The 26,746-nt window shown below is 34.3% G+C and overlaps 1 protein-coding gene across 5 annotated transcripts in view; it reads left to right on the top strand.

Annotated features, from left to right (window-relative positions):
- KRAS (KRAS proto-oncogene, GTPase) overlaps positions 1 to 26,366 on the top strand; it is a 36,182-nt gene extending 9,816 nt beyond the window's left edge. For 3 of the 5 annotated variants that reach the window (XM_023738023.1, XM_023738020.1, XM_023738022.1), the window contains exons 3-6: positions 8,531 to 8,709; positions 12,099 to 12,258; positions 20,290 to 20,413; positions 25,383 to 25,493. In XM_023738023.1, coding sequence (XP_023593791.1) covers positions 8,531 to 8,709; positions 12,099 to 12,258; positions 20,290 to 20,409 — 459 coding nt within the window. In that variant the 3' untranslated portion in view covers positions 20,410 to 20,413; positions 25,383 to 25,493. Of the gene's footprint in view, positions 1 to 8,530; positions 8,710 to 12,098; positions 12,259 to 20,289; positions 20,414 to 20,635; positions 20,637 to 25,382 lie in introns of all 5 variants that reach the window. The other 2 variants (XM_004383591.2, XM_004383592.2) reach the window with 2 other exon arrangements.
- Positions 26,367 to 26,746: the final 380 nt, after the last annotated feature.

The following is a 26,746-nucleotide window of genomic DNA, read 5'->3' as shown; positions in this document are numbered from 1 at the left end:
CTCATCTTAGTCCTCAAGGTGACCTCTTTGCTTTTTAACACTTTAAAGAGGTCTTTTGCAGCAGACTTGCCCAATGCAATGCGTCGTCTGATTTCTTGACTGCTGCTTCCATGGGCGTTAATTGTGAATCCAAGTAAAATGAAATCCTTGACAACTTCAATCTTTTCTCTGTTTATCCTGATGTTGCTTATTGGTCCAGTTGTGAGGATTTTTTTCTTTCTGTGGAGGTGTAATCCATACTGAGGGTTGTAGTCTTTGATCTGCAGTAAGTACTTCAAGTCCTCTTCACTTTCAGCAAGCAAGGTTTTGTCATCTGCATATCACAGGTTGTTAATGAGTCTTCCTCCAATCCTGATGCTGTGTTCTTCGTATAGTCCAGTTTCTCAGATTATTTGCTCAGCATCCAGATTGAATAAGTATGGTGAAAGGATACAGCCCTGACACACACTTTTCCTGATTTTAAACCATGCAGTATCCCGTTGCTCTGTTCAAATGACTGCCTCTTGGTCTATGTACAGGTTCCTCATGAGTACAATTAAGTGTTCTGGAATTCCCATTCTTCACAATGTTAGCCATAATTTCTCATGATCCACACAGTCAAATGCCTTTGCGTAGTCAGTAAAACACAGATAAACATCTTTCTGGTATTCTCTACTTTCAGTCAAGATCCATCTGACATCTATAATGATATCCCTTATTCCATTGGCTTGAATTTCTGGCAGTTCCCTGTCGATGTACTGCTGCAACCATTTTTGAATTATCTTCAGTGTAATTTTACGCGCATGTGATAGTGATGATACTGTTCGATAATTTCTGCATTTCATTGGATCACCTTTCTTTGGAATAGACACGTATATGGATGTCTTCCAGTTTGTTGGCCAGGTAGTTGTCTTCCAGATTTCTTAGCATAGATGAGTGAGTGCTTCCAGCGTTGCATCCGTTTGTTGAAAAAACTCAATTGGTATTCCGTCAATTCCTGGAGCCTCGTTTTTCGAGAGTAAGTTTTTGAGAGTAAGTGCAGCTTGGACTTCTTCCTTCAGTACCATCGGTTCTCAATCACATGATACCTCCCAAAATGGTTGAACATCGACCAATTCTTTTTGGTATTGTGACTCTGTGTATTCCTCCCCATCTTCTTTTGATGCTTCCTGTGTCTTTCAGTATTTACCTGTAGAATCCTTCAATATTGCAACTCGAGGCTTGAGGTTTTTTTTTTAGTTCTTTCAGCTTGAGAAATGCTGAGCATGTTCTTTCCTTTTGGTTTTCTAACTCTAGGTCTTTGCACATTTCATTATAATACTTTACTTTGTCTTCCCCAATCCTAATTATATATAACTTAATTTAGAATCTTTATACTTTATGAGGAGCCCTGGTGGCACGGTGGTTAAGAGCTCAGCTGCTGACCAAGAGGTTGGTAGTTTGAGTCCACCAGTGGCTCCTTGGAAACCCTGTGGGGCAGTTTTACTCCATCCTATAGGTTCGCTGTGAGTTGGAATTGACTTGACAGCAGTGGGTTTGTTTTTTGGTTTGGTTATAGTTTAGGACGTCCCTGGGTGGAGCAAACAGTTAAGCGCTCGGCTACTAGCTGAAAGATTGGCAGTTTTGACCTGCTCAGAGGCACCTCACAAGACAGGCTTGGTGATCTGCTTCTGTAAGGTCACAGCCTTGAAAATTTTATGGAGCAGTTCTACTCTGCACATATGGAGTTGCTATGAGTCGGAATCGACTCAACGACAGCTAACAACAACAACATACTTCAGGAAGACATTAGATTTTTTTGCATCTCTTTCATTGTTTCATAGAGCCTCAGTTTATGGAACAGTTGTGTTATTATGATCTTAGTAAAATTCATAGAAATGGGTGGTAGAAGTAAAGTTAAGGACAGACATGTTGGCACAGTGAGTGGTTAAGCATTCAGCTGCCAACCAAAAAAGGTCAGCAGCTCAAGTCTACCAGCCGCTCCTGGAAACCCTATGAGGCAGTTTTACTCTGTTCTCTAGGATCACTATGAGTCAGAAGCGACTCGACAGCAGTGAGGAGGGACATAGTTATTGCCTTTAGCCAATTTTTAACTTTTTATTTTGAAAAATTTCAAACCTATAGGAAAGTATTAAAAAATAGTACAATGAATACCTGTTAACCTTTAGTAAATTCACTAGTTAACGTTTTGCCTTATTTGTTTTTTCTCTCTGTGTGTGTATATTTGTATGTGAATGTATACCCACATATATAAACACACACATAAATCAATACACATTATTTGTGTGGAGTTTTTTGAGAGTAAGTTGCACGTCATGACCCTTCACCTTTAAACTTCTACCATCTATGACAGGGGTCTGCGAACTATGGCCAGCTGGCCAAATTCAGCCTGCCTCCTGTTTTTGTAAATAAAGTTTTATTAGAGTACAGCCATGCTCATGTTCACATATTGTCTGTCGCTGCTTTCAGGTGCCCTGGTGGCACAGTGCCTAAGTGCTTGACTGCTAACTGAAAGGTCGGTTGTTTGAACCCACCAGCTGCTCTGCAGGGGAAAGATAAGGCATCTGCTCCTGTAAAGATTACAGCCTTGGAAACCCTGTGGGGGCAATTCTACTCTGTCCTGTAGGGTCGCTATGAATTGGAATCGACTCGACAGCAGTGGGTTTTGGGTTATGGCTGTTTTCACACTGTTACAATGGCAGAGTTGAGTAGTTAAAGCAGAGACCATGTGGCCTGTAAAGCCTAAAATATTTATCTGGACAGAAAAAAGTTTGTTATCTATTATAACAATAAAAATATTTCTTCGTTTAAGTATAGGAAATTTAACATTGATACAGTACTGTTATCTCATATGTAGTACATATTCAAATTTTGTCAGTTCCAAAAATGTCCCGTTACCAACTGTTTTTTTTTTTTCTGATTTAGGATAAAAAATTAGTTAGCATATCTCAGAGTCTCTTTAAATTTAGAGCAGTTTATCAACCTTTGTCTTTTATGAAATGACACTTTTTGAAGAATTCAGGCTAGTTTTGTAAAATGTCGTCTAGTTTAGGTTTGTCTGATTGTTTCCTCATGCTCAGATTTAGGTTAACAGTTTGGGCAGGAACGTCTCAGTGTATCACATCAGGAGGCACATGATGTTGGTTTGTCCCATTATTGATGATGTTAATGTTGATTATTTAGTTAAGGTGATATTTGTCAGATTTATCTCTATAAAAGTATCTTTAGTTCCTATAGTTAGGAAGTACTGTGTGGGTAGATACTTTGATATTATTAATATCCTGTTCTCCAACATATTTGCAACCCAGTGGGATTTAGCATCGACTGATAATTCTTGCCTGAATAAATTACTACCATGGTGGTTGTCAAATGGTGGTCGCTTAACTCTCTCATTATGTCTGCATTTATTGTTGGCATCTACCATAAAGAAGAGCTCTCTCTTTTCTTTCCTCCTCTCCTTATTTATTTATTTGGTTTGTTTTATTTGTATCAGTTTTGAATCATGGATTCTTTATTCGATGTGTTAAAGTCCGTTACTATAATTACTGATATGGTGCTCAAATTTGTTTCTGATATGGCAGTGGAATCTCGTTCATGGTGGCTTCTATATTCTTTTGACATGTCCCCACCAGTTTTTGAGCCGTTTTTTGCTTTCTGGCACAGCATGTTCCAGGTTCACCCCATTCTTTCCTTGTCCCAGCCCTGGATTTAGCCATTTGTCCATGGAGCCCTTGTTTCTTTCAGTGGGCAATGATATCCAGAAATCAAGACATGGGTATTAGGTGTGCTTATTGCTACGGAGGTATCACTGCTTCTAGACCCTTTTCAATGGACAGAGCTAGGAAATATATTTTATTAAATAATCATGAGTTCATCATTCTTCCTCACCTTTCTCTATACCTCCTTTCCCCAATGATGAGAACGCTGATTCCATGGTCTCAACATGCTTTTTTAGGTTTTTGCACATTTTCTTTGTTCCTTCCTGTCTGATATGCCATCTACTCCCCTATCTTTCTTGATTCATACAAGCAAAATTGATCTCTCTTTCCTGTGTGCTACCTTTGTACTTTATCCTGCCTATGGTGTTGTGTTTATTTCGTTATTTTAATTATCTCTTTACATTCGTATCTCTTCCGCTAGACTAAGTTTCTTGAGGTTAGAAACTGTTTAATGCTTGGCACGGTATGTGACACTTAATAGATTTTCAGTAAATGTTACTACAATGCAAAGTAGGTGTAATGGATTGAATTGTGTCCTCCCAAAATATCTGTCAGCTTGGCTGGGTCATGATTCCCAGTATTGTATGACTGTGTACCATTTTGTAATCTGATGTGATTTCCTGTGTGTTGTAAATTCAATCACTATGAGGTAGTAAAATGGCTTAGCGGCAGTTATACTGATGAGGTATACAAGATTGGATTCTTAAGCCAGTCTCTTTTGAGATATAAAAGAAGTGAGCAGAGAGACATGGGAACCTCATACCACCAAGAAAGCAGTGCCAGGAGCAGAGCGTGTCATTTGGACCTGAGGTTCCTGCACAGAGAAGCTCCCAGACCAAGGGAGGATTGATGACACGGACCTTCCTCCAGAGCCGACAGAGAAAGCGTTCCTTGGAGCTGACACCCTGAATTTGGACGTGTAGCCTACCGGACTATGAGAGAATAAACTTCTCTTTGTTAAAGCCATCCACTTGTGGTATTTCTGTTATAGCAGCACTAGATGACTAAGACTGGGTGAGTGGGGAGGGAATGAACTCATAAACCTGTATCTAAACCCATTGCCATCCAGTCAAATCCGACTCAGTGACCCTGTAGGACAGTGTAGAACTGCCCCATAGGGTTTCCAGGGAGTGGCTAGTGGATTCAAACTGCCAGCCTTTTGGTTAGCAGCCATTGCTCTTAACTGCTGTGCTGCCAGGGCTCCAACCTGTGTCTGCCGACCCTAAATTTCTTGTTTCTTCCCTATTATAATTCTAAAATACCAGCCTATTGCACACATTTCTAGTTGTCTTTGAGAACTAGCTGTCTACAGTAATTTTTGATGACTTACAACCAGTAGTGTGGAGCACATCATTTTATAACTAACTCAAATAGTCTTAGAAGGGTAACATAAAGTACTTGCACGTTAAAAGAATAAAAGTAGATTTCTCATTTTTTTCTATTGGTGTTATTAAGCGGCACATGAATGTTACTTCGAATACTTCACACATTAAGAATTAAATCAAAAGTAAATCCCCAAATAATATTTTAGGTGACATTTCCTATTCACATTTGCAAGAGCATCGTATAGAATCAACAACACCTGAAGGTGAAGATTAAATGGGATAATGCTTGTAATATGCTTGTTACAGTATCTGATACATAACTAAGGGCTCAGTAAATGTCGGCTACTGTAATTACTATTAATAGTAATATGGTTGCCTTTGGTAGAAGGTATTAATTTCTTAAAGTTGTTTTTTGTTGTTGTTTATTATAGTATGTCTTCCCACGTCTGTGTTATTGCCTCAGTTGGAAACCTAAGTTGAGTATGTTAAAAGATGAACATGCTTAGTAACTCAGTTATATTATAATAGAACAATGACAAAATGATGTCAATGGGTTTATCATATCTTGAATGGTTTATCCTTAGCTTTCAAATTCCTTATGATAGGTTTACAGAAAACTTTCTGTACATCAAAACAACATTTAAAGGCATATAATGTAAACTGGGAAACACTTTTAAAAAAAATTATGTGAGTCAGTGCAAAAAAGTGAAAATTCCAAATGGGCAAAGGACATAGGTGATGGCAATAAGTATGGAAATATGTAAAAAACTGTATAACTTTATTCTCAAAGAAATGGATATTAAAACAGTGCCCATTCTACCACCACTCACTGACAGTGGAGTTTATATATATGTATTTTTAAATTTTAGTGTGTTTTAGGTGAAAATTTACAGTGCAAATTAGTTTCTCATTCAAAAGTTTGTACACAAATTGTTGCGTGGCATTGGTTGCAGTCCCTGCAATGTGTCAGCGCTGTGCCCCTTTCCGTTTACACCCTGGGTTCCCTGTGTTCATTCCTCCAGGTTTCCTGTCCCTTCCTGCCTTCTCGTCTTTGCTTTTGGGCAGGTGTTGCCCATTTGGTCTCCTATACTTGACTGAACTAAGAAGCACGTTCCTCACATGTGTGAAGTTTATATTTTTATTTTTTCTTTAAATTTCTGTCAGTTTGATTGGTGCTGGGGTTAGAGCTAGAGTTGGGCTTGGAGTTGAGATTGGGACTTGGACTGGGGCTGAAGTTAGGGGCTGGGTTTAGAAATACTGAATTTTTAATCTAACATTATTTCTGGTCAAAAGTATTGTTTATTAGTAGGTTATAGATTATTTTTTTTCTCTAAATGAATGTGACTCAGAACTTTGCTTTCAATGTTTTTTTGATCTGGAAAGGAAAAGATAATAGGAATGTGATATATTGGTGAATAGGGACTGCTTTTCCAGTTTTTCAGCCCCTTGGGTAGAGTATGCATCATGGAAACATACTGTGAAATACATGCAGAAATTACTAAGATTCCATGTTATATACTTCTGAAATGCAAAACATTTAAAAATTTTGTAAATAGGACTTTATTGAGGTAACATCTTGGAGGCATTATTTGTGGGCAGATGGTGAGTAATCCTGTAGCCACACCTTAGGTATTGTGTAGACTTCTGTTGCTCCAGAAACTATATAGTCCCTAATTTTATCATTGGTGGGAAATTTTAGATTTAAAGAATAAGGAAACTATCAACTATAAGGTTAACTTGAATTAGTACTGTGAAGTAAAGAATGTGAGGTGACAGCAGTAGGTAAGGAAAAGTCTTTGGATGGTCTGTCTTACAGGCTCCAGTAGCCACGCCTGGGTAATAGAGTGACTAAGACTATAACTTACAGTTCTTCCAAGTAGTTAATTAAGGGAATACGCTAAAATAATGGAAGTGTCAACCAAATGTTCAAATCTTTATTAAAGAGCTTCTTGTTTAAATAAACAAAAAATATATATTCATCCTTTTTTTCTGACTGATGAGATAACTACTTTTTATTATAGACAATTTGGAAAAAATACAGTTTAAAAGCAAGAGATAAATGATCTCTTTATTCCCTCTACCAAAGACATAGCCAATTGTTAACATTTTGTTATATATGCAACCAGATTTTAAATATCTATATAGATATATTTATACAAATACGTATAAATGATCACATTTTGTTATGCTATGTATGTGTGTTTGTATTCATAAACTGTGAACATGTTTCAAACATTTTATCAAAAAGATGATTTTTAATGACCATTCTCTTTTTTTATGATAGGATAGTCTATAAAGTGATTCATAAACGAAGGACGCTTTAGTCCTGCAGCCCATGTGAAGAACAATAAGATACTGTGTTCTTAGGTTTATACTTAATACTGATTATCAGCTCTGCCTCTTATTCCATGACTTCTCATTACACCATCCCATTTCCTAACTTTCTGAAGCCTGTTTTGGTGGAGGGTTGGTGAGATCTTTTAGACATACGTGTTACTCAGAAGCAAGACTTGGAACTGGTTCGTCCTGTTTCAGTCATAGCTGAGGAAGCAAAACTGGAATATACCTGAATTTTTAAAATTTGGGTGAACCGGAATGATAACTAGAGTCAGAAAAATTACGGGTCGAAGCCCTGCTAGAAACCTAATCTCCCTCTTTGAAAACAAGGACAGTGTACGTGTTGGATAGCAACCAAATCTCTTGCCCACTGGATTTTAAGCAGTGTCGTAAACAGTAGTGCCCTGCTCAGAGTGGTGGCCGACTGGACCGCTTTGAATGTGTGTTACTCTCCGCAGTCCTGCCAGTAATCCAGTCTTGCACATCGGGCTCCTAGAAGGGCCTATTATACCTCTTCTGAGTCTCACATTCCAGGGTGTCGACCCATAATTTCTCCCATTTCCGATTATCGTTCTGGATCACTTAAATTGTAAAAATTTGGATCCGTTCTGGTTTCGCTTCATCAGCCATGACTGAACCAGCTCAAACCAGTTTGAAGCCCGCTTAAAAGGTGGGAAAATCAGGTTTTCATTTCAAGATTCTGTTAAAGTTACCCACCCCCTTCCTTTACTCAATCTAATGTTGCATAGTCTCTTTTTTCTTTCTTGCTCTTTTTATAATAGAGGCCCCATGGAATTTGCAAATGAAACAGTTATGGAATTTAGAGTTATACTGTCCATCTGACTGTTAGATACTGGTCTCACGTTTTTCAGAGTGGTTGAGGGCATTAGACTCCTTAGTGTTGACCATTGTCTTACGTACTCCTATGGCTGTAAGTAAAATAGATCATGGCAGTTATTTGTAAGTTGATTGATTTTTCTTGTCCTCTATATCAGTCTGAATAGTAGAGTTGGTAGAGCTATGCCATTTTTGAGATAATTATTTTGTAGCTAATTTGAGTCTTTTCTGTTTGTTATTAATGTGTGCACTTGCATTGTTGAATCTCTGCATAACACGTTTTTAAAAGTAAAGGGTGCACTGTAATAATCCTGACTGTTTCTCCCTTCTCAGGATTCCTACAGGAAACAAGTAGTAATTGATGGAGAAACCTGTCTCTTGGATATTCTCGACACAGCAGGTCAAGAGGAATACAGTGCAATGAGGGACCAGTACATGAGGACTGGGGAGGGCTTTCTTTGTGTATTTGCCATAAATAATACTAAATCATTTGAAGATATTCACCATTATAGGTGGGTTTAAATCAAGTGAGCCGATTACAACACGATCCAAAAATGAAAAATTTTGAAGTTGGAAGTTGCTTTGTTACTTTTGAGAAAGTAACAGTTTCAAGAATTAAAAGATTATGGTACTTTTGGAATACTGCAAATCCCCAGTAGTTGTGTTGACTAGTGGGTCGTTAGACATGTCTTAATAAGTTGTACAAAAAGCCGTGTAACCATAGTAAAAGCAAACTCGTTGCCGTCAAGTCGATTCCGACTCACAGCGACCCTATAGGACAGAGTGGAACTGCCCTGTAGAGTTTCCAAGGAGCGCCTGGTGGATTTGAACTGCCGTAGCTCTTAACCACTGCATCACCAGGGTTTCCCTAACCATAGTAGAAAGGATATTCAGCTGATGCCAGAATTGCTTTACAGTTTAGAAAATTTATTTTATTCCTTACTAGAGTAGTTCTTTACCAAGAGTCTTTTTCAAATATTCACATTGAGACTCTCTTTTTGGAGATTCTAATTTAGTTTATCTGAGATTAGGACTCAGTAGTGGATACTTTTGAGAAAGGTCCTAGATAATTTTGATAGGAACTCCTGGTTAGGAACTAATGTTCCGACAGTATTCTCTATAATACAGAGTTAACGTATTTGAGGTCGGGGGGATGGTGGTGGTGAAGTAAAATAGAACATGAAATATTGTAAAGAATGTGACTAATTAGAGGATATTTAGAGATTTAGGCGGTTACAATTTTCTTTACTGTTAAAATTCCAGATTTAAAAAAATTTTCATACTTGGCTGTTTCTACACTGTAATGTGAGAATTAAAAGGATTTGTTATGAATTATAGTAATTATATTTATTACATTTATTTACTGAGCTCTTGAGTTCAGGAAGGATTCTAAGTTCTTTATATATGTTAAGTTATTTAATCCTTCAAATGACCTTTCCAGGTTGGAGCTGTTGTTATCTCTTTCCAGATGAGGACATGAGGGCAAATTGTACTTTAAGTCATTTGCCTAAGGTCACACAGTAAGAGACAGCCTGGACTGTCTGGTTCCAGAGTTTGTTCTTAAGCACTGGGCAATACTGCCAGCAAATCTTTGTAAAGCTGAAGATTAGGAACTGTTCTACAATGTTATATTCTGTTTTGTCAAGAAAAGGATTTAAGACTTTTAAAAAGTATATATAATTTAAAAAATGTAACCCAAAGTAGTGAGAAAGATGAGGCCAAGAAAAGGTAGTGACCTAAAATGAAGCTTAGAGTGAGGTAAGTAACAAGATCTGTATTATAAAATCTTAAAGATTTACTGATTTTAGGACGAACCGTATGAAACCGTCCATAGTAAAAAGTTTTTGGCTTACAAAAACGGTAATTCCATATGATTTAATGTTCAACCCAGTAAGAGAATGCAATGTAAAGTTAGAATTTGACCCCAAGTAGAAAAGAATTGGAGTCCTTTTTCAGTTTCAGAGTTTTAATTGTTGATACAAGTATTTATCTCTTCACTATACCGGTCAGTATTTTATCATGGTGTGCATTAAAGAACCGTGTGTGATATCTGATATGGACTGCAGCATTAAAATTTAATGTCATTAATTGAATTTTGATTATTAAGATTAAATCGAAGCGAAAAATAGGAGCAAAAACTTCCCTTGTGTAACTTGTTTATTCAGTTGTTGCAATGTGTGTGAGTTTTTCAGCCTTCAGAAAGGTAATAGTAGTTAGAATACAAGAGGAGCAACATCACCTTTGCAGAAGCCAGGTATTATAAGGTATATTAATGCTGTATCAGGTCATGGATTAAATATAATAAATTGACATTAAGGAGTAATTATAGCTTCCGTTTATTGAGTCTTTGCTAATCACTGCACATATATTACCTGATTTAAATTTGAAAATAATTTTCGTGAGGTAGGTAATATACCCATTTCACAAATGAAGTTCTAGAGGATTAGAACAGTTGAGTAATTTGTCCTAGAGTGTATAGATTAAAAAACCTAAGCCTGTTTGACCCCAAAACCCTCTGTGCTTTTAACCTTCCATGCTAGAGAAAAGAGGCTTTAAACTTTTTGATATCCATCATAAAAATGAATACGATAAACAAAAATATGATAAAGTGATTTTGAAATGGTGCCACTCAAAGAGCCTTAAAAATGAGTATATTTTGAGTCAAATTTCTTAGAATTGGGTAAATATCAGCCTTGGATATTTGAAAAACAAAACAAAACAAACTCTGAACTTGTAAAAGATTGAAGAATTAGAACAAGTACTGTTTTTTAAGAATATGAAATCTGCATAGAACTGCTTTTTAAATAATCATTATTAAATGTACTTCTCTGTTTCTTTGAGGGCATGCAGTTTTCTTAAAACTACATACTAAGCAAATATCCCACTCATTGGCTAGGTCATATAACTGTGAATTTGCCTCATTAAGAGATTTAACATTGTACCTAAGTAATATTTACTAGAGCATATTTATAGTAATAGAGAAAAAGAAATTTGGGTGGGTGGTAGTATTTTTATAGATTAATATAGGTATATACTATACCTATAATGGTTGGCCCTGGTGGCGCAGTGGTTAAGAGCTCAGCTGCTAACTAAAAGGCCAGCAGTTTGAATCTACCAGCTGCTTCTTGGAAACCCTATGGGGCAGTTCTACTCTGTCCTGTAGGGTTGCTATGAATCGTAACTGACTCAGCGGGAATGGGTTTGGGTTTGGTATAATAGTTAATAGGTGGAGGAAACAGGGATTTGAACCATCTCTGACTTCCGCTCCTTCTTTGCTGCATCTTTGAAATTCACCTAAAACTGTAAAGGAATATAATTTCCCCCAAATTTAGATACTAAGTACAGCTTCTATTGAAAAATAGCAGCATATAGAAGGACTTTTAACAGAATAAACAGCATAGTGAGTTCAGTGTTGTCTACATAGAAATCAAAATCTTCCCACTTGGTACTCTCTTTTTTGACATAGGAATGTGAAAATTTATGTTAATATTATAATTCATGTTTTTATAAAAATATTTTTAAATTATACATATACATTTAACAAAAAATAGGATGTATTTCTAAGATTGTATTTTTTTAATTAGGCAAAGAACTTTTTCAGTCTCGAATTTTTCAGTATTTTGTTATCATTGTGACTTACCTGCATATGAACCTATTATATTGTAGTTTTACTATATTTCGAAGTGTTTGATCTTTTAAGGGATATATAAGATCTCTTTACGTGGAGAAAAAATATAATCAGATCTAGAAGACAAGTAAAGAAAGTTTGGTATGATGGAAACTAGGAATTATATTAAAAGTCTTCTTTCAGCCAAATTTTATAAAACAAAAGTTGTGGAACATTTTTGGTTAGATTTTTGAGTTCCTAATGTCTCTGCTTATAACTTTTTTTCCTCCTCAGAGAACAAATAAAAAGAGTTAAAGACTCTGAAGATGTACCTATGGTCCTAGTAGGAAATAAGTGTGATTTGCCTTCTAGAACAGTAGACACAAAACAGGCTCAGGACTTAGCAAGAAGTTATGGAATTCCTTTTATTGAAACATCAGCAAAGACAAGACAGGTAAGTAAAACTAACAAATACAAATCTGTTTCTTTTAAAAAAATCAATTGATTTCAATCATTGATCATAATTTACTAATATATATTTTAATAACATCATTGTAGGGTCAGGAGGGCAACAACATTAATAAATATACATACCTAATAGCATAATTATATTATTTAATGTGATTTATCAGTTTTTCTCTCCATTGCGGCAAAAAAGAAATAATGTTTATTTGGTAAATGTTCTTTTAAGGATATGAGAAAGTAGCACTTCTTAATCCAGTGTCCATGATGCTACTTTTGGGTTTGGTTTCTTCCCATATTGAAAATTTCTCTTCAACTCTAAACGTACCTTACATTCAGAATTCAAGAAATTTGGGGGTTTTTTCACTGTTAGATATATAAACACAAAGAACTGGGTAACAAATTTTGGGTTTCCTATTTTAGAAGTGCTTTTAAGAGTAGTATGTCATATGTATCTAGGTTAAATTTTGTTGTATTTGAAGAAATTTACTTTGGCAGAATTCTTTTAATGGTATATTTATTTTTGGAGGAGGTTTTCATTAAAGCAAGAGAATATTTAGAAGTAAATAGAAATTCTCAGTTATTCATTTACTGAAGTGTTCTGACAAAAATTAATGCCAGATGGACCCTGAATTTTGTTTTAAAAATTATCTTCATTTTAAAAATAACTTTTTCTCTAGGTAAAAATAAAATGATTTCAGCTGATATCATTTTAACCTATATTAACATATAGGAAAAAAAAATCCTAGAAAAGAATATACAAGTATATGATGGAATAAATTTTCATATACTAAGAGATTGGTCAATTTGTGTTCCTTAGAAAGTGAACATTTGTTTTGGACTTTTTCTGGTTACATGTACCTATGAACCCAGAAAACTAATTTTGTAGAATTTACCTTTGGTGATGTAATGTAAAAAAATCGATGAACAACTCATTACATAGTTAAATGTTTAAAAGCAGGCATTCTGGAACTTTTATTGAATTTTGTAAAGGGATAAAAATTAATAAATAATCATTCAGCTATATTTGTCTGTTTTCCATGTGGAAGTTCATATTTACCGTCTAGCTGTACAAATTTGGTACACAATGAAAAAACAAATTTTATTTTAAGTATTTGTTTTGGAATTAAACTGAATTTCTGTAGCTTGACCATTTTTTTATACTACAGATATCTCATTCATGGTAATTTTACTAACACCTAATTAATAGTTAAATAAAGATTTGATGTATATCACATCACTTTATTTTAGAAGAATTAAGATTTCATTCAAATCCATTCCCAAGTCTCAAAGACTGGGAAAGAGGTTTGATTTTTGTCTTCTTTTTACTGGTCTTGTCTGACTAGTCTTCCGATTTTCCTGAGGAGAAGAGCTTAGAAATCATGATTTTAATATAATTTATAACATTTCCCCCTAACATTTTATGAAAATCTTCATTATAAAATGGAAAGAATTTTACAGAAAACATTTACAAACTTACTACCTAGAGTCTATTAACATTTTACTATACTTACATTATTTATAGCTTTTGAAACTAGTGAGCATATTATATGTTTCACAAAGAAAAGAAAAATCATAAGCAGTGCTTTTCATATTTTAATGTGCACATGAATCAACTGGGCTTCTTATTAAAATCCAGGTTCTGATTCATTAGCTCAGTGTTGGGACCTGAGATTCTGCATTCCTTACAAACTCTCAGGTGATGCTGATTTGGGGGCATAGACTACACTTTGAGTAGAAAGGCAATTGTTGTTAGGTACCATGGAGTTGATTTTTGACTCATAGTGACCCCATGTGACAGAGTAGAATTGCCCCATAGGGTTTTCTAGGCTGTAGTCTGTCTGGAACTTGATCGCCAGATCTTTCTCCTGTGGAGCTGCTGGCTGGGTTAGAACCACCAACCTTTAGGTTAGCAGCTGAACGTTTAACTGTTGGCGCCACTAGAGCTCGAGAGAGGTCAGTAAAAAGAGTCCTCTTGTTACTCCCGCAAATGTAGCTCTCCATTTCTCATTTGATAAGAGCCTAAAATAGCTGTGTCTTCTTTCCTTGTTGATTACCACCTCATAAGTACTCATTGATTCTTTTATTCAACACTAATGCTTTAATATGGAGCCCTGGTAGCCCAGTGGTTAAGAATTTGGCTGCTAACCAAAAGGTTGGCAGTTTGAATCCACCAGCTGCTCCTTGGAAACCCTGTGGAGTAATTTTATTCTGTCCTATAGGGTCGCTATGAGTCGGAATCGGCTCAACTGGCAGTGGGTTTTGGCTTCAGTATACCACAGCATGCATAATTAAACAATAAACTCTCTGGCTTCCTTTTTTAAAGTAGATTTTTAGGTTTCCTAATGCTTTGTGGCCTTGTTTGTTTGTTTGAAGGTATATGTAGGATGTATGATATGGAAGTGGATTAACTTAAATTTGCTTTGTAGACATTTATGTGAATCATCTAATTAAAGTATAGAGGAATATGATATTAAGGAATACTTGTAGTTCCCAACCTTCTAGCACTCAACCTTTCTTAGTTATCTCTTATTTTATTAATGTCTTTATGTAATTTGTTGCTTAGATATTTAATTTCTGATCTTTATTTTTATTAAATACACTTGTTGATTTACTTAGAAATGAATTTGCCTTCAAAGTTTATTCATTTTCCTTTGTTGAAATTAATATCTATATTTGCATGCCTTTAGAAGACTTTAAAGAGCTATTCCAAGTAATTGTAAAGATTATGAAATGAAATTGTAGAGATTATAAATTTTACATCTCCAGTTTTTATGAATAAAATTTGAAGCCCTGCTTACTGCAGAGTATTTTATTTGTTGCTCATCTGTTATTAGGTTTTTTTTAAAACTTGTTATTTGGATAAAATAAATATGAATATCCTTGTATTTTATTAAGCAGCTACTTGTTTCATGCTCTAATTTTGGTCTTTGTCATTAACGTAAAATACAAACACCAAAAGGAATTATATTCAGGTTAGTTGAATATAATTCATTTAGAAGTTCTCATAGATACAAGTTAGAGGTGGCAAACTTTTTCTGTAAAAGGCCAGATAGTAAATAGCTTTGTGGACACGTGGTATCTGTTGTATATTCTTCTTCTTCTTTTTTTTTTTAAACTACTCTTTAAAAATGCAAAAATCATTGTTAGCTTGTGGGCAGTGTAGAAATCGGCTGTGGTTGCGTTTGGCCTGTGTTTGCTGATCTCTAATTCCCGAGGGAGCTTCACAGTAGAAGTTAGGTCAGAATTTTGACTTAAATTTTACAAGCTGACATTAGTAATTTTAAAGTAAATATTCAATATTATGTGAAAGGGAAGTAGGAATTTTATTCTAGTACTTTTTAAGATAAGGATTGCAGACTACATATTTTACCAGCTTGATTACTTTGTAATTTTAGAAAGCCCATTATATGGTCCAAATATAATGAATTATACTTTACGATTGTTTTATCTGAAAGGCCAAATAAGTTTTTAATGGTCGCAATGAGTCGGAATTGACTCGACGGCAATGCGTTGTTTTTTTTTAAGTACGCTGTATATGGCTCCTATTTTCTAATGTATAAGGACTGTTACCTAGTTCACATTTATATGGGCAGTTAGTAATTGACAAATTGTTTTGGCCCCTTTGGGCAGTGCATGGCAGTGTTGGCAAAGGCTGTTGAAACTGAAATGTAGACACTGTGGGAATCAGCTGTCTGTTTTCCATTCTGCTAAAATCAAAGTGGGAAGGGTTCAGTAAAGAAGATGGCAGGAGTAGAGTTCTTAGAGTATCTGATACTCCTGTTTCAGCTTTTTGGATTTCTGGAGGTCTCAATTTTAGCATAAGATGAAAATTAATTTCACGAACTTAAAAATGTTGAGTGATTAATTTCCTGGTTTATTATTCACTTCTAGTTACTTAAAATTAGTTAAAAGACCTATATTAAGGAACATTTCTGATTAAATTATTTTTAATAAGAAAAATAGAAAATTCCTACCTGCCATATTTTTATATTTAATAGAATTTGTATACATGAGAACAATATTTTGAACTTTAGCTTTTTATGAGTTAAAAACAGACAACAATTACTGAGCATCTGCTATGCATCACACATAGTTTCCCAAGTGCTGGTCGTGATGTGTTTCAGTAGTACCCCAAGTGGGCTGTAGTTTGGCAAGATTTCTTGAGAAATTCAGGGATACAGAGTTAGATTTTAAAATACATCTTGTTCCTCCCACTCCCCTCCCCCAAGAATCCTGGTATTCTTGCATCTGTATAAGTTGGAGCATTTGATGTGTTATTTCCTTGAAAGAGTTTGCAAGAATTTTTGCATATACTAAGCCACTCCACAGGAAGAAATACTTGTTTAAAGAGAAACCTTTTAGTGAAAGCGTTATACCTGTTGCCGTTGAGTGGATTTTGACTAATAGGGACGCTATAGAACAGAGTAGAACTGCCGGTTTAGGGTTTCCAAAGCTGTACATCTTTACGGAAGCAGGCTGCCACATCTTGCTGGGTTCGAACCACCGACCTTTTTGTTAGCAGCTGAGCGCTTAACCACTGCACCACCAGGGCTCCTTAGGCACCAGGATATAGCATGATGCTATTTGTTAATGATTCTTTATCCTGTATGGAGTGCTCTGTTTTCATAGTCTCAAAAGTACGTTTTCAGATAATAGTTGAACTGAAAATGTTGTCAAAGCTCTTCATTTTAATATTCTTAGATATTTAAAGTTACGTACTTTGCTCCTATGTAAATATTTTCAATTGTTCTTAAGGTTTAATAAGTGATATTTGAAAATGAATCTATGTGGCAAGAAGTCAGTCTCAAGAACAAATCATTTAGTGCCATTTAAGTACTTAGCAAGTGGCCACAGTGGGTATTAGATATGTTTTGTCTATATTGTATCTTTAAAAATTGCCTACGCCTTTTTTTTTTAAAGAATTTTTTGTTGTTGAGAATATAGCCTAAACTTTTTGGAATATGAAATCAGTGTTCTATTTTGTACATATACACTGTACAGTAAGTCCCTGGGTTACAAACAACTCATACTTAGTCTTTAATATTATGTAAATTTGCCCTCACTTTGAAACTCTTCGCAACAAATTCATCACGGTCTTGTTCACTTGCTGTTCCTGCAGCTTTTAAATCATTGAAAAGGCTTTGAGCCTTTCTTGTACTAAAGTGAGGCTAAATAAGAACCCTATTCACCTGTTCCAGCTTACCTACAAATTCAACTTAAAGACACATTAAGGAACCAATATTGTTCGTAACCCAGGGACTGCCTGTGTGCAGTTTCTTAAAATATGAGTCAGGTGCCAGTGGCTTAAAGTACACACAAGGATAAATAACAGTTTCTCATGGTCTCGATGTCAGTTTTCTTGATGTCCTGATGTCAAACTTTAAAGCATATTATCAAGACATAACTATTTTTTAAGTCTGAGAAAATATGGCTCTTTAAAATCTAATTTAAATTTCATAATAGTGAAAGTAAAAATGGAAAAAGTCATTCTGGATAACTGTTTCTCTATGTTAATTGTCTTAGCCACTGAGGCTCTAACACTGAATTCTTGGTGGTGGGCAGAAATCTCTTCTTTTTAATTATTGACTTCCAATTCTCTCTCTGCATTGCTGGAAACAAAAATCATATATTCTGGTATTGGTGATGGGAATGCTCACACTGAAAAAGTAAACACATTCAAAGTGATTTTAGAAATAAGTTGTAATCAAAATTTGTTTCTGCTAAATTAGTAGAGGACCAATACCCTATTTTCCCCCCTTATAGCTTATGTTTTGGTACTTCTACACTGACCTTGTAACTTACAAAAAAAGAATAAGAATTTCAAGAAAATATGAGCTTTTACCTGGTTTGTTTATATATATATATTTTTAAATTTCTTGGATTGATTTTCAAACCAAAAGAGAATCCGTTTGTGAAAGTATTTAAATGCCAGCTCATGCTTTGCCAAAGGGTAATTTTAATGCCTTAAATTATTTATCTTGCTTAATAATAAAAAGTTCTAATACATAATTTTTTCAAGAACATGAGGAAAAAAACCCTTTCCTTTTGAGAATAAATGATAAATATAAACCATCAAAAAAAAAAAAACCGTATGTAGGTAGAAGTGAGCATCTAATTTAAAGTTCTAACAGTGATTTAAGAAAATAGTTAGAAATTTTTACTTCTAGTTGGCTTAGGTAGCTAGTTGATTAAATTGAGCCCGTGAAAAATAAGATACAAATCTTCTAGGGTTAGAACGGTTTTTGGTATTAGATCATTGAATAGAAATATATCACTGAGTGGTGTATGTTAGTAACTTCAGACATAACCCTAAACATATTATTTAAATGCCTGCTTCTTAATTGAAACTTAATTTTATCAGTAATTAAGGGTTTATTTTAAAAGTAAATTACTGAACTTTACTGAAGCAGTTTTTGATATACTCTTGAGATTTGTAGAAATTAGTGTACCCTAAAAAATTGAGGTGGATTGTTTTTTTTTAAATTGTTCCACGCAATGGATAGAGGAATGACCTCTACATGCAAAAATTAAGCTGTAGCTTAATTTCAGTTAATATTTAAGGGGCCAATTCTCTGTGCCTGATTGAATTTAAAACTACAAATTATACTTTTGATAAATATTAGCTTTTTAGGTCCTGGGTCCGTTTTGTCATATTTGGTTCATTAGAAAGAGTTAAAATATGCTAATTCCCAAAGGAGATGATTCGTTCTTAAAGTTAAAAGAACAGAATAAACTTAAAATTAAGCATCCAGTAAAATATACAGTGAAACCTGTGAGGGCGGGAACTCGACGGGACTGTCTTGTTCTTCTGGGTCTTGCAAGTTTTCCACCTTTGAGAGGGTGCAGTCTTACCACTTCACCATTGCTCTCTCCTTAGTGGAAAATAAATATTGAGTTTTCCTTCTCTGACAGGTTTCTACCTTACACGGGTTCCAGCTTTCTCAGGTTTTACTGTACTAGCTTTCTAAGCTTTACATCTCTTTTTTTAGAAGTATGAACAGAAATATTACATCTGTTGATTTTTACTACATGCATATTAGTATTTCTCTACACTTCTCTTTTAGATGTTAGCTTCTACTTTGGGTGGTATGTTTTTCTGGAAAGCTAGTGGTATTTAACTAAGCACCTTGTCCTCTTTGGCTACTGCTTCATTTTCTGGCCTGGAAGAGATGTTAAGAACTCTTTGATCTTCATATGGCCATGTAAGATTGTGCCCCTTTGAAGTATTTAAATTAGAAGGTACAAAGCCAGTGTAATTGGATTCCATTCTAAAAATTATTTTAAAGACTTATAGTAAGGTAGTAATGATAAAGAAATGCATTGCTAGCATTTTATATGTATATTTTTAACGGTTCATTATGTTTTTATATTATGGCCAATAGCCCGCATTTAACATTTTCTTTTAAATAATTTATTTAGCCATCCACAAAAGTCCCAATGTGTTTCTTCCACTTATGGAGCCTAGATATTGACTGGACAGTGTTGTAATTGAAGGTAGAACTCAGGGTTCCGGTCTTTTGACCCTGCTTTATTTTGAGTTGCTTAATTTTTTTGAGCAAAGATTGTACGTCCCTATTGTACCACTGTCCCCCTCTCCGCGCAAGATAAGGGTAGAGAATCAGTGGTGCGTACATCGTGTTTTTTCCCTAAGTCAGAGAAATACTAACTTCAGTTCAAGCTTTGATTAATTCCATGCCTAGCAAACTAAAATGATGGCATTAATTGGCAACAGTACTAATACTATTCAGGTTTTTTATAATCTCCACTGATTCTTAATTAAAAATATATTTTTAAATATACTAATTCCATTAAAACAAAACTGACTTTTTAGAACAAACCAGGATTCTAGCTCATATTTAAAAATTGCATCCTCAGCTTAATTTTATTTAAATAATCGTATCTCTTTAAAAAAAAAAATCTAAGGTAAAGCTCATGATTGAGACTTCTTGAACATGGCTGTCCCAATAAATTACTCTTACCAATGAAACAAACTTTAAAGAAGTTGTGTTTTACAATGCAGAGAGTGGAGGATGCTTTTTATACATTGGTGAGAGAGATCCGACAATACAGATTGAAAAAAATCAGCAAAGAAGAAGAGACTCCTGGCTGTGTGAAAGTTAAAAAATGCATTGTAATGTAATCTGGTAAGTTCAGCATTTTGGCAGAAAGCAGATGTTTTCAAAGGTAACAAAGTAGCAACCATTTTGGAATTACTTAGGTGTGGTATTCTAATTTGAGGTATTAAAAGATAAGAAACCTGTAGTTTGTTTCCATAATTAGTACATTTATTTTGAATCTATTGGGTGTTAATTATAATTGAGATAGCTTTGATGACTGTAGTAGACTCTAATCTACAATCCTCATAGGGTCTAATGATTTAATTACTCTTAAGTAAACTAAATATTTGGGAACTGATACTATCTTTAGTTTTAAAGGAAATCAGGCTCAAGTTTTGAGATAATCTACAGCTTTTGTTTTGTTTTGTTTTTTTAAAAAGAGAGTGAAATATAAGAAACGGTATAGAGTTATAATGTGAATGGCCCAAGAAGGTGGCAAAGGGTCACTCTTAAGTGTTTTTCCTTTTGGTTGTTTCACAAGCAAATAGCTGTTCTTTTTCCTGTGTTTTCTGACTCCATGGCATTGACATGAGAAACCTGGGAGTCTTAAGATGACTCCTACCTCCCTCTTTCTCACCCCCATTTGGAAGCAGCCACAAATTCCTTTTATGGTATACGCTGTGTCTTTTATCACATTACAAGTTCAGATGCCTACGTTTCTTGTTGGGACTATTTTAACCTCCTATTTGGTTTATCTGTTACTGCCATCATTCATCAACCAGAAAGACAGATACATAAAAGAAATCATTGTTTTCCTAACTTTGAATCCAGTCAGTGACTTCATGTTACCTATGGAATAAAGTCTCAAGTTCCATAGCATCTCAGGTTTGGCCCTACCACCTTCCTACCTCTCTAGTCTTTTTTGGCCTTACATCTAAAAATAATTTCTTCTTGCCTGAAATTTTTTTGTCCTTGTATAAACACTGTGTTATTTCATACCTTTCCTTGAGTCTTAGCTCATACTGTTGCTCACTTGGAATGCTAATATTCTTATCCCCAAGTCCTGTTAACTAGCTAAAACCTAACCTTTCAGGATTCTCCAATCCCCGGTTCTCTAAGAATTTTTTCTTTAAACCCTTAGGCTGGGCATAATGCTCCTGCTGTATATTCCCATAATATTCTGTTTTAACTTACTGTGTTATATTGAAATGACCTCTTTAATGTTTGATTCCTCTACTAGGCAATAGGATCTTAGTAACAGAGATCATGTTTTTAATCTTTACATCCCAATTACCTGTTGAAGCTCCTGGCACGTAATAGCTGCCCTGTAAAAGTTTATTGAGCAGAATCTCAATTACCTTTCTAAACCAACCCATATTAAATTCTGTCTTCGTCAGAAAATTATTCATTTAATAGATAGCATGATGTTCATGCTAATTATAATTTTCAAGCTACTACAATATTATTATACTTACTAAGCTAAAAGTTGGTATTCTTTATTCTATAAATGTTAAGTCTGACATAGTGAATGTATCTCCTGAAAGTGTCAAATACACATCTGAATAGTAGACTCAGTCCCAAAAGATACTATATGGTATACAGTCTACTAAACTCAGAAGAAGAAACAAAGCATGGCTGGCATGAATTTTTATTGAGATTTATGAACACAATATTTTTCAGGGATCATTGTGAAAAGCCGTGTATTTAAGATTTGAATTTGTGGTAAAATTTAGCATTACAATGCAATTTGAAAGTTAAATTTTTTAAATAGCAGTGACCATGACCAGATTTCACTAGTGGTTTTAATTTTTTCCTTCTGTTGTTTCCCTATTAGACGATTTTAAAAGTAGAACTGTGTAGAGATAAGCATAAATTTTATCCTTTAATTATTTAAAATTAAGTTGTATGCCAGTACACTATTCTGAAATTTCTGATTTGTGCAGGCTGTTTTCAAATTGACTTGTGTACTGTGAATGTCAAAAAAAATTGTTGGACATGATAAATTGAAAACTTGTTTTCAGTGGATATAGCATTTACAAAAAACAAAAATATACTTGGTAATATTTAAAAATTTTTATTAAAGTCAAAATATTTTTTACAAAATTAATTCAGTAATGATAAATATATGCAAATTCATTTTTATTAGTCCTCAAAATGATAAAATAACACTAGGATGCTACTTTTGTCTTTTATATGTATGTATCAGAATAATTAGTTCCCATATGAGAAAAAGGAATTAGCTGCCCTATTTAGGTTCATTGTGACATTTCCCTAATCATTAAAATTATTTACTTTTAAAAAGATTACTTAGAAAGTAGAGTTCAGTGCAGCCTGAGCCTAAAATACCTGTCAATCCTAGAACAGTGTAATGTTATCAAAGTCTGTCTTAGTGTCATTGTCTTTTAAGTACTTGTCTATTGTTTTCACCTTAGAATGTGCCCTCTCTACAGCCATCTCTTGGTTTTTCATTCTGTCAGCTTATCTCGGTACCATTGACATAGACTACAGAAGGATGTGTGATGAGAGGGAATTTTTCGCAAAGGGTAGGGAAGTTGGATTAGATGCTTTTTAATGATTCCATCCCATCCTAAGGGTTTATGATTCTAAACTAGTCAAGTGTTGGTGAGCTAAAGAATAATATTCTTTATTATATCATTGGAAGTTTTTCTTTATCTATGTGTTAAGGTCAGCATGAAGATATATTAAGGTCTATGCAGGTATATTAAAGCCATCAATGGTGGAACCTTGATTGTATTGCTGATAAATTGTTTCTTATCACTTTTCCTCTCTTGGGAGAAAAAAAGCATGTAAGTTTTTATGTTATCAGTAATGATATCAGACAGTGGGGGACATCAGTAAGTGCAGTGTGGGGACTTTATTCACTAGTATTCAAATCAGTAATGCTGGTTTTTATCTTACAGCTATTTGTTTAAATGTGGCAAGGCCTCTCGTTTGAACCGTGTTTACTTCTTTTAAAATATTGGGTCATGCTTTTTCGAATTATACCTGTAGATTATAAATATTAGTTAAATGTAACTTGAAATAAAATGCCTGGAATAAATTTTGTTACTGTCTTGAAATACTGATTCTGAAAGATCTTAGTAAAGCAGTAGTCAGATCCCTGTTAAATTTTTAAATTTTACATTATTTTCAAGTTAATATAACTTAAAGAATGTATTTATTACAAATATTCAATGGAAGTGATTACAATTACCAAAACCCAGTTTTTCATCGTTCTTAAAGGGGCTTGATTTATACACTTAACTTGTTGAGTATTTGTTCTTAAGACTCCCTCTAGTGTCTAGATTTGGAAGCATTATTGAACAGGTTTTCTTTTTATAGTTACTACTCAGTTGAAGAGATTTAAAAATACATAGAGGATAGTATTTTTTTCTTTAATTAAATTTTTATGATGTTTTTACTTGCCTTTCATTTACTTTTTAACAGGGGCATGACACAGATGATTTAAGTATGGATCTTTTATAATTTAAGTATTGCAGGGTTAAAAAGCTGTTCTGCTACTGTTAGTGTGCCATTTTTCATGTGATGGGTTATTATTAGGTTGAAAATTATTTTGACTTGAAATCACTTTTAGCCATAACAGATTTAATAGCTTGCTTTGATGACAAATACATGTAGGCAACAATAACCAAACAGAAAACTCTTTGAAGATATGGCATTTGGCTTTGTATGGCTAGCTTTTGAATAACCTAATTTATTAAACAGAAACTAAAATAATAATACATTAAAAAGAATCTCCTCCAAATTAGCAAACTACAATACCATTCAAAGGATTTGACTCATTTCTCCACAAATCAAAATAGTATATCTTGTTTAGAGGTAACTTTAATAACTTTTCATTACCAAATTTTTATTTTTTTAAAAAAATTTTGTGATGGCATGTGTTTTCAGTATTAGGGTGCATGCTTATTAATTGAGTGTGTTTAAATTTTTGGTTGGTAATATGGATTTTGAGAAGTATAATCTGGTAATACAAACCACCAGTAAGGTGAGGGGCACTTTGGCACCACCGATGTGTGGTATGACAATATACCAGTAAGAACTCTAAGTCAAGAATTTATTGTGGGTGCCTTTCCATTAGGTTACATGGGGAATCTCTGGTTTTCCAAATATGTCACAGAAAAAACAAAACCAACCCATCAGTGCTCCTTAACAATCACACAGGAAAGCCATAATTATGCTTGCAAGACTTATCTCAGAAATAAAGGGAAAAAAAGGCAAACGCTTATAAAACTAGCACATCCAGGAAGCATCACCAAATAGAATGCTAAACCTACACAACAGTGAGGCTCTAACTCTGCTGATCTTCATGCATTTCAGAAGGGACCCACCTTGTTGCTAATTAAATGCATTAGAACCGGAATAATGCCTTCCTACCAGGTCCAGAGGCATAAAAAGTGGTTAAACCAATAGTAACTAAAGAGTTAAACCTCTTTCTTACATGATAAGTATATGAATTGAAACTAGCATTTTTCATATGTCTTATTTGAAAACTGAAAGTATATTCAAATAGTTTACTCCTTACTAAGTTATTTAAATCTAATGGGTTTTACATAAATATTGAACCAGAGCTCACATACTGCTGAATATGTATGAAAATTATATATACTTGCATGGCTATACCTAAAGTCCAGAAGAAACTCAGGGATAATTACACACACACACACACACGTGCACAAATACAGATTCGTTTGGATTTTGCTGACTCGGGTTTTCCATTGTGGAAAAATTAGTAGCAAATTAAGTTCTGCTGGGAAGAATGTTATTTGTTAACTTTATCTAAAATTCCATGCCATTGATTATCATTGCCTATTGTGAAAGTTAACGTTCCTGTGTATAATGCTGACAGAATACATGAAGAGGACATTTAAGAATTCCAGAAGTCTGATATATATACAATTTTCCAAAGAGAAATGTGAAGTTCCCTTAATCTCAGTATTAATGTTTCCATTAGTAAAAAATGTTTTCTGTCATCTGTTTGCCTCAGACCATCATATATAAATACTTATATTTTAATATTTTTTATGTATTTCAGGGTGTTGATGATGCCTTCTATACATTAGTTCGAGAAATTCGAAAACATAAAGAAAAGATGAGCAAAGATGGTAAAAAGAAGAAAAAGAAGTCAAAGACAAAGTGTATAATTATGTAAATACAATTTGTACTTTTTTCTTAAGGCATACTTAAGTAAAAGTGGTAATTTTTGTACATTACACTAAATTATTAGCATTTGTTTTAGCATTACCTAATTTTCTTTCTGCTCCATGCAAACTGTTAGCTTTCATCTTGAATGCTTATTTTAAAATGACAGTGGAAACTTTTTTTCCTCTAAGTGCCAGTATTCCCTGAGTTTTGGTTTTTGAACTAGCAATGCCTGTGAAAAAGAAACTGAATACCTGACATTTCTGTCTTGGGGTTTTTGGTGCATGCAGTCGATTACTTCCTATTTTTCTTACCAATTGTGAACTTCCGTGTGAAATGAGTTAATGAAGCTTTCAAATCATCCCTATTCTGTGTTTTATCTAGTTACATAAATGGATTAATTACTAATTATAACTTCAATTGAGACTTCATGATTGGTTTTACTGAAACATTGAGGAAACACTTTTATGGGCTTCCTGTAGATTTCATCCAGGCATCCTGTCCTATAGTTTTAGATTAACCCTAATGAATATAAAGTTACACTGTTCACAGAGATTCCCCCCGCCTGCCCCTTTTCCACTGCTATTTGTCATGGTCACTCCCCCAAAATATTATATTTTTTCTATAAAAAGGGAAAAAAATAGAAAAAAAAATGCAAGGAAATGGAAAATATTAAAAGGCCATTTACTTTCCACATTAGATAAATTCCTATAAGATTTCTTATAGCTTTTCCTGTGAAGGCAGACCCAGTATGTAATGGGGATTGTAGCAACCATTTTGTGGCTGTATTTACTGTATTTTTTATGCAAATAAGATGCACCTTCTACAGTTATTTGCCAACCACTCCCTCCCCCTGCAGGATATTTTTGTAAGTGCTGCTGTGCCAGTTGTTTTTTATATGTTGCTGTAAAAAAAATTAGCATAGCGCACTTACAAAAAACCCTCACGGGGAGGGAGTGGTTGGCAAACAAACGGTAGAAGGCGCACATTCTTTGTGTAAAAATATGATACATGCCACTAAATTTTTGTAATAATTAAAAAATTTTACATAAAAAATACTCATAGGAATTAAATATAGTCTTCCTGTGTCAGGTTGCTCTTTCTTAGCATACTGTTAAATTTTTTCTTGACCTTCAGTCTTTGAAAATAGTTTTCATTCTGGTAGTGATGTTAAAGATCATTTGGGCCAGTTAGCTTAGTAGGTGTTTAAGAGGCCGAGATTGCAAGTTTAGGCCCTGTGTTGACCTTTGCAATTCA

Source organism: Trichechus manatus, unplaced genomic scaffold, assembly GCF_000243295.1.
Source record: "Trichechus manatus latirostris isolate Lorelei unplaced genomic scaffold, TriManLat1.0 scaffold00112, whole genome shotgun sequence".
In the NCBI taxonomy this organism is placed as follows: Eukaryota; Metazoa; Chordata; class Mammalia; order Sirenia; family Trichechidae; genus Trichechus; species Trichechus manatus.
This window is presented reverse-complemented; position numbering and strand designations above follow the sequence as displayed.